Source organism: Ochotona princeps, chromosome 30 (genome assembly GCF_030435755.1).
Source record: "Ochotona princeps isolate mOchPri1 chromosome 30, mOchPri1.hap1, whole genome shotgun sequence".
NCBI classification, from domain to species: domain Eukaryota; kingdom Metazoa; phylum Chordata; class Mammalia; order Lagomorpha; family Ochotonidae; genus Ochotona; species Ochotona princeps.
Genome location: NC_080861.1, coordinates 16147559 through 16158037, shown reverse-complemented (window position 1 = coordinate 16158037; position 10479 = coordinate 16147559). Strand labels below are relative to the sequence as shown.

The following is a 10479-nucleotide window of genomic DNA, read 5'->3' as shown; positions in this document are numbered from 1 at the left end:
ACAAAAGTCAAGTCTGAGGTCACCCTAGGCTAGGTTTCTTGGGGGACTCCCCAATTAGACCATTGAATTCAGACCCTGGCCACAGGGAAAATCACAGGATGTGTGGTCTGGCCTTGGAGTGCACGTATTGGGACTGGGCCTCCTCAGCTGCTGATGCCTGTGCAGTGGACAGCATGCCCAGATGCACATGGGGAAAGTTGACTACTTCCTCAGGACGGAAAGCAGAACAGGTTGGACAAGTGTCCTGGCCAGTCTTTGCAGCATGTTCTTGGCTCTGTGGATGTACTAAGGTGAACTCCGTCAACCAGTAGACCTTGGAAAGACGTTCTCAGCTCTGGAGCGACAAATCCGATGACATCTCAAGTATCAAAACCACTCTTGGCACAGTGGCTCAATGGCTAAATCCTCACCTTGCAAGCACTAGGATCCCATATGGGCACCAGTTCATGTCCCAGCTGCTCCACTTCCCATCCAGCTCCCTGCCTACAGCCTGGAAAGGAAACAGAGGATGACCCAAGACCTTGGGACCCTCCACCCATGTGGAAGGCCCAAAGGAAGCTCCTGGCTTTGGATTGGCTCAGCTCTGGCCATTGCAGCCATTGGGGGAGTGAACCAATAGATGAAAGATCTCTGTGTCTCTCTTTCTCTCCATAAATCTGAACTGCTTCTCCAATAAAAGTAAATTGTCAACAAAAGAGACATCCTCACATCACTCTCCTACATCAGGGTCTCTAGGGCAGCATCAAAGGACCAGCCCCCATCCCCAGGTGCTGATGTAGTTTGACAACAAGGAGAAGCCCCTACCCACTCCTCCCCTGCAGACACAGGAGAAAAAAAAATATAAAAACTAACATTTATCCCAGCCACCTTTCTCCATACCTGATCGACTCCTCTGTAATCAGAGGCCCACGTGGGCATGCATTCCTCTCAACCATGTAAACAATGTTAAAAAGAAAATGTTTTTAAAACGAAGGATAAATGAACTTCAGGATTTTCCAAATAAGTGTTTTTTTAAAGATTGATTTATTTTTATTGGAAATGCAGTTATATAGAGAGAAGGAGATACAGCGAGAAAGATCTTCCATTCGCTGGTTCAATCCCCAAGTGGCCATGATGGCCAGAGCTGAGCCAATCTGAAGCCAGGAGCCAGGAGCTTCTTCCAGGTCTTCCATGTGGGTACAGGGTCTCAATGGTTTGGGCCATCCTCCACTGCTTTCCTAGGCCACAAGCAGGGAGTTTTAAGGGAAGTGGAGCAGCTGAGATACAAACTGGCACCCATATGGGATCCTGGAGTATGTAAGGTGAGGACCTTAGCTATTAGGCTCCCATGCCAGGCCCCCAAATAAGTTTTAGTAACTCCCCTGTCCCTCGGGGTCCTACAGCTGGCTTAGGTGGCATGACTCAGCAACCTAAGAAGTAGCAGAGTGGTGGGAAGACATTTCAGACACCTGTAAGTTCCACGAGCTTCCCCACAGCCCAACAGGGTTCACCCTGGACCAGCTGAGATCTGTCATTCCCTTCTTGCAGCTGGCATCCCATATTGGAGTGGCAAGCCCTGATTTCCCCACTTCCCTGCTAGCTCTTAGGAAGGCAACAGATGAGCAGGTGATGGCCCAAGTACGTGAGCCCCTGCCAGCCAGGCACGGCACCTGGACCGAGTTCCAAGCTCTGGGCTGTAGCCCCGCCCAGCCTCGGCTCTCGCAGCCAATCGGGAAGGATCGTTCTCGCTCTTGCTGTCACTCACACTACCTTCAAGTTTGTGTGTGTGTGTGTGTGTGTGTGTATCCACACACAACTTATATTTTTTCTTTCATGAGCCACATTTCCTTCCTTTTCCTCCCTGGATCCAGAGATAGACATCTTGTACCATCAAAAGACAGTTGGCAAAGGAAGCTGCCATAGAATCTGAGACAAGATATCCAGGTTCATGTTTTCGTATAGATTTTTTTTTTAAAGTAAGCCATCCATCTATTCATGTGTGGAAGTCAAAGCAGGTGCAAAGCCCTAGTTTATCTTTTTTTTTTTTTTTTGAAGACTCCTTTATTTTTATTTGAAAGACAGAGTCACAGAGAAAGAGATCTTTTATCTGCTGGCTCCCTCCCCAAAATGACCCCAAATAGGCAGAGCTAGACTGGCCCAATGCCAGGAACCAGGAGTTTCCTTCAGGTCTCCCATGTAGGTACAGCAGCATAAAGCCCTTGGGCCATCCTGCACTGCTTTCCCAAGCAGGGAGCTGGATCCTAAGTGGAGCAGCCAGGACCCAAGCCAGCACCCATATGGGGTGTCAGCACCATAGGCCAGAGGCTTAACCTACTACACCACGGCACCAGCCCCCCTTGTGAATAGGTGAAGATGATTCAGTTAATCCTATGGCATTCAACACTGAGGAGTCCGGTATGAGTGACAAATAGTACTCTTTGCAGTTGAGCGACCTCTGTTGCTTCTTACTGGGCGACCATCCTTTACGGTGGTTCCCTACTTTTGGTGGTTTTGAGCACAAGTCCTTTGGTCTGTGGTAAACATGTATTTTTAGCAAGTACTGACTTTCATTACAAAGTTACATGTTTCCAGAGTGTGACACTCGACGTGTGGTACCTTTATTTGTCCACACCTGGTCGGCATGAAGATCTGCCCATACATCTGAGCCGTGAGATGGTCAGTAAACCTTGGCGCAGGGCAGTGAGGCCAGAAGCCCCGCCCTGGGCGCTCCCATTGCACAGCGCCCTCTGCTGGCAACTGGTACTGAGACTCCTGTCGACTCTCCAGTGTGAGATGGCCGAGGTCCTTTGAGGATGGGAGCAGGCTGAGGCTTTAGGGCAAGGTTGCTTTTGCTGCTTCCTGCACAGCTTTTGAGATTGCTTTTGGGGTGCCCCCTCACACGTGGCCGCAGGACTGATGGCGGGCTGAAGGCTATAGGGTTGCTCTGTGCAAAGCAGCCACTTCGGCCGTGAGGCCACTTCCTCAATCTTCAGTGGCCTCCACAAAGCTCGTCCTCATTGGCCTGAGTTCCTACTTGGGAGTGGGAAGCAGCTTTGTCTGCCGTCGTTTTATTTTTGTTCAACATTAATTTCCTTTTTCTTGTTTTTCGATTTAGTTTAGTTGGTGCTGGGGTCTCCCTTCCCATTCCCCCCATCTACTTTTTAAAATAGTTTTCATTTTATTGGAAAGGCAGATTAGCTTGACGGAAGGAGAGACAGAGAAGATTTTCCATCTGTTGATTCACTCCCCACGTGGCCACAACGGCCAGAGCTGTGCTGATCCGAAGCCAGGAATCAGGAGCCTCTTCCAGGTCTTCCATGCAGGTGCAGGGTCCCAAGGCTTTGGGCCGTCCTCCATCCACTGCTTTCCCAGGCCACAAACAGAGAACTGGAGTAGCCAGGACATGAACCGTTGCCCATATGGGATGCTAGCACTTGCAAGGTGAGGATTTAGCCATTGAGCCATCACACCACCCCTCCCCCAACCTTTTCTTGTTTGATCAGCTGTGCTTACTTGGCAGGCAAGGCTGTTTGCTGTGTGCAGAAGCCCGGATGCCCAATGGCAAGTCCATGGTGCACTTGTTTGTCCAACACACTGACACTGCATCGCTGGGGATTCCAAGCAATCAAAGTGTCTGCCCTACTGGGTGAGAAGACAGCTCCCTGCCGGAGCACCTGGGACAGAAAGCCTTGGTGATCTCCCAGGCTTTCACCAAACCCCGGGTGTGACGGCAGCCGCACATCCATCCGCTTTGATGAAGTCAGGCACACGAGCTGTCGGACTCCAGCCATTTCTTCAGTCAGTGTTCCCGGTAAAGTTCCCAGCATTGGTGAGCCTGTTGGGGATGTTCCCTTATAGCAAGCTTTGCATAGCTTCCCTGTCTGGGCAAAGCCTCCTGTGAAAAGACCAGGCATTTTTAGAAGTTTATTTTCATCGGAGACAGGATGGTTGGAGTTGCTGATAAGCTTTCTCGAGGAGCACTCTCCTTGGTTAGGCATCTCATTGGTTCCTCCTGCGTGCCAGCCACAGGGTCACGTGAGTGTTATCCAGTGAGCAGCTCATTGCTCAAGCCAAAGCATGCACAAAACTGCAGCCAGTATCCAGTAAGTTTAGGAATACCTGCAGCTTCTTCCTGGGCGGGAGTCCATCCGGGGACTCCATCCTGCATTTGATTGTCATGTCTGCTGTGGTTAGTTCTTTGCTGCACGGGAGAGCTATAGAATCCACTTCAGGTTTTCCATCAGCTCACGTGCTGTGAGCCCCTTGCAGCCTTCTAATTAGTCTAGCTCGCCTGACCCTTGAACTCCAGAGTCCCCTGGCTTTGAGTCATAAAGTACAGGCACGTATGCAGGCTTTGTTCTGAACTTTAAAAAAAAACTGGCATTCAGCGGTCTCATTACTCAGAGTTTCCACTTAATAGAAAAAACCAGCTCCTGTTCAAATGAGTTGCTTGTTTGGGAAGTTCAAAGGTTGAGTAAAAGTCCATCTTACCCACGTCTCTGGGACCCAGAGATCTTCCTGTTTGCAGAGCCTTGACCTATTGGCCAAGCCATTTCCTTCTGGCTCCCCTGAGTCTATATGTTGCTTTTCCCTGGGCCACTTCTACCCAGTACACACTGCTCTTGGAATGTATTTCCTCTTCCCTGCCATTTTGCAAGGCCGCTCCTCTTGAAGGTGGGTAGTACACCTGCCACACATTCTGAGCTTTACTCCTCAGATGAGGCTGGACCGTTGTTGTTAGGAAAGGGCCAGGTCTAGAGAGGGAGCCAGGAGAAGGATGAACTGGCCAGCACTGTGTGCCCATCCTCTGAGAGGACAGTCTATCCTGGGAGAGAAGGGGATGTGTGTCCACAGCCTCCTGCCTCTACTCTCCTCACAGGCAGGGCACGGGCTCCCCTGCACCTGCAGCTTGCCAGGGAGTCGGGGCTGAGCTGCACCCACGGAACGCCCTCTGGTGGGAGCCCAGAGAGCAGCTGGATGGGCGGGTGCAGGACTAACCCGCAGCTGCACCATGAGAGGTGGGGCCCTGAGGATGCACAGGGTTGCGTAACAGGAAGAGGGTAAACATCCTTTCCATTTGTTTGGAGGCCGTGTGTTAATATATACAATTACAACACAACTATATAACATATATATAACAGAAGTAGGTAAGAAAAGCAAGTTAATGGTAGTGCCAGGTTCTGGGGGTGGTTGCTGTGTGTGCATATGGCAGGGGCGGCGGGGCAAGTGGGAGTAACGTGGTGGGGAAGCTGCAGGTAAGTCAATGCAGGCTTTTGTCAGGATTCTAGCCTCGGTGCTGACCATACCAGCAGCAACTCATCAGAAGGGAGGAGGGGGGCCATGCCTAGAGATTGGAAGAATGTTATGAAATGAGGGTTTTCATGAACACCTGAGGGCCCGGCACAGTGACTCCGTGACTAAATTCTCACCTTGCAAGCGCTGGAATCCCTTACAGGCATCAGTTTGTGTCCTGGCTGCTCCACATCCCATCAAGCTCCCTGCTGTGGCCTGGGAAAGCAATCGAGGACGGCCCAAAGCATTGGGACCCTGCACTCATGGGGGAGACCTGGAAGAAACTCCTGGCTCCTGGCTTTGGATTGACTCAGCTCTTGCCGCTGGGGCCACTTGTGGGTGAACCAGTGGATGGAAGATCTTTCTCTCTGATTATCCTTTTCTCTGTAAATCTGTCTTTCCAATAGAAATAAATCTTTAAAAAGAAACAAAAAAATATGTACACCTGAGATTCTAACAGTGCCAGTGGCGCTTCTAATTCAGACCCCCAAGGGCTTTCCAGGGCCAGGGCTGCAGTGCTTCCCGCTGGCCGCCAGAGGGCAGGCCCTGACAGGAGAGAGGGCCCTTGGCACGGCCAGCGGCCATAGTTTTGGCCATAGGGACGCTGCACCAGGCTTGGGGCAGTTGGCCGCAGCCGCGAGCTGGCACAGCTGTTTGCCCGGGGGTGGGCTGAGGGGAAGGGTGTCCCAAGAGAGGGCCTTCTCCCGGCTCGCTGCCTCCAGTGAGGGAGGAAGCAGCTGCCAGCCCCGCACAGCTTGAGTGCCCCCTGGCCACAGCCCTGACTTCCTTTTGCTGGCCAGCTGGTGAGTTTGGTCACATGCGGGGTCAGAGCTGTGTCCAGGGTGGTCTCAGTGGCCGCTGCTGCCCGCCACTGGCGAGAACCGAGCCTGTGAGCACACTTCCCACCACGACAGTGCTTCCCTCCCTGCACAGGCGTAGGCAGTTAGGGTAGGATGAGGCTCGCCGCAGTTTTCCATGTGGTTTTCTGTTGTTGTTGCTGTGGACAGTAAGCAATCCTGTCTGTCCACCAGTCGTCTCAGCCTTCCCCAGGTCCTCCCGGTGGGCAGGTGCTAAGCGGGCAGGCTTTGGCCTTGGGGGGAAGCCCCCCTGGGTGGCAGACAGCTCCCCAGCCCTTCCCAGGCACCTGCTCTCTTTAAGCACAGGGGTTTCCCAACTTTGGCTTAGAGCAGAAAAATCCCCATCCCCAATCCATCATCCATGAAACTGCACCATGTACAGCAGGGAGCGGGGATGACTGCGCATGGCTAATGTCTGGCTATACCCTTGCGTGCTCACTCCAGGCGCCTGGCAGAGCAGCGGGGTTAATGTGAGAAGCCCGTAGTCAGGAGGACTTTCTGTCCTCCATCTGGCTTGCTGGGGCAGGACTGACATCGGTTTCTCTTTTTTCCGTTTTGGTTTTACTTGAAGTACACAGAGCGACGGACAGCCCATCTGCTGGTTCACTCCCGAAATGCCTGCCAGTGAGCCAGGAATGGGTCAGCTGTAGCTAGGAGCCAGGACGGGACTCCGTGCTGGGATCCACAGCAGTGGAAGGCACCTAACTATACTCGCGGCACTTGCTGCTCCCCAGGTGTGTTAGCAGGAAATGGGATTGAAACCAGAAGGGCTGGGACGCAAACGAGGCACTGTGACCGGGATGTGGGCATCTCTCCAGAGGGCCCCCACCTTGTGGCAGGATATTCAGCACCTGGCTGTGCCCACCCCGGCCTGGCCTTCACCTCAAGCAGGCGGGGCACAGGTACTGTGGGGGCAGGCTCAGGGACTACACAGGCTATCTCCCTATCCCTGATGTTTCCTGTTTGTTGGGATGGCTGGGAGAGGAGGTTGGAAGAGGTTCGCATGAACTTGAACTTCGACACAGTCAGGTGTTGGTGAGCCCCGAAGCACCCCCTGGGAGTTAACAGGATGCAGCAGAAACCGCCAGAGGCTGGGGGTAGGGGCAGGGAAGTGGTGGCTGCTGGGGACGCCCCCCAGCAAGTCCTCCTGTGTTTCCACGGCAGGTGGACAGGGGCCTGGGAGCTTGTAGGGAAGGGGAGTCCTGGGCTTGGTCCCTTCTCCCTCACCTCTGCCCTCTGCCTGGGATGGTGGCCTGGCTGGTGACCCAGGAGGTGGCTGGGCCCAGCCGCTGTCCCAGGCCCAGGTGCAAAGCCCAGCTCCTTCACCCACTTCATGTTTATCCCCCATTCCTTTGGCGGAGCTCTGCTGGCCGCGGCTCGCTTATGAGGCTCTCAGGGGCAGGCGGCTCCGTGGCCGTGGGCCACAACCATGGAAGCTTCCTCCAGGCCCCACCAGCTACAGGCTCCACGCTGGAGGGGTGGTCCCGGCCCGGGGGGGGGGGCTGCATCTCCTAGAGCTCCTTGTGCCCACAGATGCCAGCACTAGGAACCTCAGGTTGCCGTAATGGGCCAGAGGAGCTGCTGGTCCCTAGGGAAGGCCCCTTGACTCCCTTCTCTCCCACCTTTGCTCAAGCCCACCTGTGACTGCCCCCTCCTCCCCGCCACCTGCCGGAGGTGGATGCTGTGCCAGGCCACTGGGCGGGGCTGCAGGCCTCACACTGGCTGAGACAGAGCCGTGGGGCTCTCCTGCTTCAGCTTGGGTCTAATGTTTGTTCTTTCAGCACCTGGGGTCCTGCACTGCTTTTTGTCCACCCCCCCCAAATCACCATCAGGTACATTTTTTTAGGTAAACCATCTATTTTTAGGGGTGCAGTGCAGAGGCATGACGTATGCCCAGCTTGTCATGCTCTCAGCAACATGTTTACCAAAACCCTAAAGCCCAACCCATGACCATCACTCACAAGGGAGAAGACGGTGGGCGTGTGACAGGTTAGCAAGGTGGGTCCCTGGAGCTTGTGTGCAGGAGAGCTCGTCCCTGGCAAGGCCGCCTTCTAAGACTTCTTCCGGTTGCCTAAGAAATCTTCTGCCGTGGGCCAAGTCAGTATTTTATTTAAAAAAACAGACTAACAAAAAACACAATGAAAAACACATCAAGTCCACAAATACAGAGACAAGGAAAGGAGATGAGAGGTCTTCGTGTGGGTAGGCAGGCCACGCTGCACACCTCACTCCTGGCCCAGGTGAGTTCAGGCCTGGGGTCCAGCCGGAGGGACCAGGGGCCTGTGGGATGCCTCAGGATCCCTGTGCTGTTGGCACTCCGAGGTGGGAGTGAGGACAGTGGATTTCCATGGCAATGTTCTCCAGTGGCTCTGGCCAGCGGAGGAGGAAGCTGCAGGCCCAGCTCCCTGGCACCTGCCGGCCCGGCTGATAGTTGAGCACAGGAACTGTCCAGAAGTCTTGCCTGGGGCCGCCAGTCCTCCTGGCTGCTGGCCGCCCGTGCTGCAGAGCCCCCGGTGCGGGGACTTGTGGCCTTGTCAGACAGCTGGATCTTTAGAAAGAGAACAGCCAAGTCAGCACAGCTTCGAGCCCACCACCTCCCCCAACCCTGCCACGCCAGCCAGCTTCCCCTGGGGTCCCTGCTTCCTATCCCGCTCCCTGCTACTGCGCGTGGGAAGTGAAGGAAGACTCGAGAGCCTGGACCTCGGCCACCCACGCTGGAGGCCTGGAAGGAGTTCCTGGCTCCTGGTTTTGACCTGGCCTAGTCCTGAATGCTGCTGGCATTGAACCAGCAGATGGAAGATTTTTCTTTCCACCTTCCAAATATAAATGAAAATTGGACACAAAAATTTTTTTTTTTTAATTAAGCATCCAATTTAAGGTTGGTCTTAGTGGTTAACCAAAAAAAAAAAAAAAAAGTATGAGGCAGGGTGAGGTTGCTGCTTGGGAGAGCCCATGTCTCCTAGCAGGGGCCTGGGTGTCGGTTCCAACTCCCCGTCCACCTTCCTGCTCCCTGCCAGCCATGGGGAGATGAGTTCCCAGCTCCTGGCCCTGCCTGGGCTGTTGAGGATGTTTTGAGGGGAGAATCAGAGAACTGCACACTTCTCTGTCACTGTCTCTCCAACAAAAATGCATAAGAATGAAAGAAAAATGAGAGAGAATTGCTCACAACAACTGGGAGATTGTCGATGAGAGCTGAGTAGCAGAAACCCATCAAGTTACGGACAGACGCCCCATCAGAGAACACCCCGTGGGGGCCGGCATCGTGGCGCTGTGCGTTAGGACGCTGTGTGCGATACAGGCATCCCATATTTGTGCAGTTCTGGCTGCAAGAAGCAGGCATGGCAAGGCAGCAGTAGAGAGCTCAGGTCTGTGGGTCTTGGCCGCCCATGTGGGAGTCCTTGGTTCAGGGCTGCAGCGTAGTTCAGCCAGGGCTGTTGTAGTCATGTGGGGAGTAAACTAGCAGATGGAGGATCTCTCTCTCTCCCTCTCTCTCGGCCTTCAGAATCGATCAATCTTTCAACATAATAGTGAAGCAACATGTGTGTCTGTTTCTCAAAGAGGAACTACTGGGAGGCCAGACACCCAGGTGTTCTTTCTGTGTAGGGTTTTTAATAAAAATATATATACATTTTTTCTTTCACTCTTTGGCAATGTTATTTTATTTTTACTGGAAAGTCAGATATATAGAGGCAAGGAGAGACAGAGAGGAAGATCTTCCATCTGTTGATTTACTCCCCAAGTGGCTGCAATGGCCATAGCTGTGCCATTGTGAAGCCAGGCACCTGTAGCCTCCTCCGGGTCTCCCATGCAGGTGCAGGTTCCCAAGGCCTTGGGCCATCCTTGACTGCTTTCCTAGGCCACAAGCAGGGAGCTGGATGGGAAGCAGGGCCTCCAGGATTAGAACTGGCACACATATGGGATCCTGGCACGTGCAAGGCGAAGACTTTAGCTGCTGGGCTATGGCACCAGGCCTTGTCTTTGACAATCTTAAAGAAAACTCCAGAGAGGCCTTCAGAGGCTGAGATGTCAATACACCCCCACACAGGGCACTCCCTCATCCCCCAGTGTGAGGAGGTGGGACCAGGGCAGGGTCCACTGTCCTGCGCTCATACAGCAAGGGGGGTTGGTCCCTCCGTGTGCATGTGACACCCCCAAGTGCAGTACACCTGCACAGACTCAGCTCACCTGTGGACTGCATCACACATGAGATCTTGTAGGACAACCATACGCTGGCTGTGCAGAGGAAGGTGGCCATGAAGCCGAAGACCTGGAATAGAGAGGGGAGGTGTGTTGGCTGCCCCATCTCTTTGCCGCTGTTTGCTGTTTTTCCTGGCTGTGGCCAGAAGCTGGG

At 53.7% G+C, this 10479-nt stretch overlaps 1 protein-coding gene across 3 annotated transcripts in view; it reads right to left on the bottom strand.

Moving 5' to 3' along the window:
* Positions 1-8200: 8200 nt before the first annotated feature.
* The window catches only part of CMTM7 (CKLF like MARVEL transmembrane domain containing 7), a 34244-nt gene continuing 31965 nt past the window's right edge, over positions 8201-10479 (bottom strand). The window contains exons 4-5 of one of the 3 annotated variants that reach the window (XM_058657038.1): positions 10314-10395; positions 8394-8670 (exon numbers count right to left, since the gene is read on the bottom strand). In XM_058657038.1, coding sequence (XP_058513021.1) covers positions 8663-8670; positions 10314-10395 — 90 coding nt within the window. In that variant the 3' untranslated portion in view covers positions 8394-8662. Of the gene's footprint in view, positions 8677-10313; positions 10396-10479 lie in introns of all 3 variants that reach the window. The other 2 variants (XM_012927860.3, XM_058657037.1) reach the window with 2 other exon arrangements.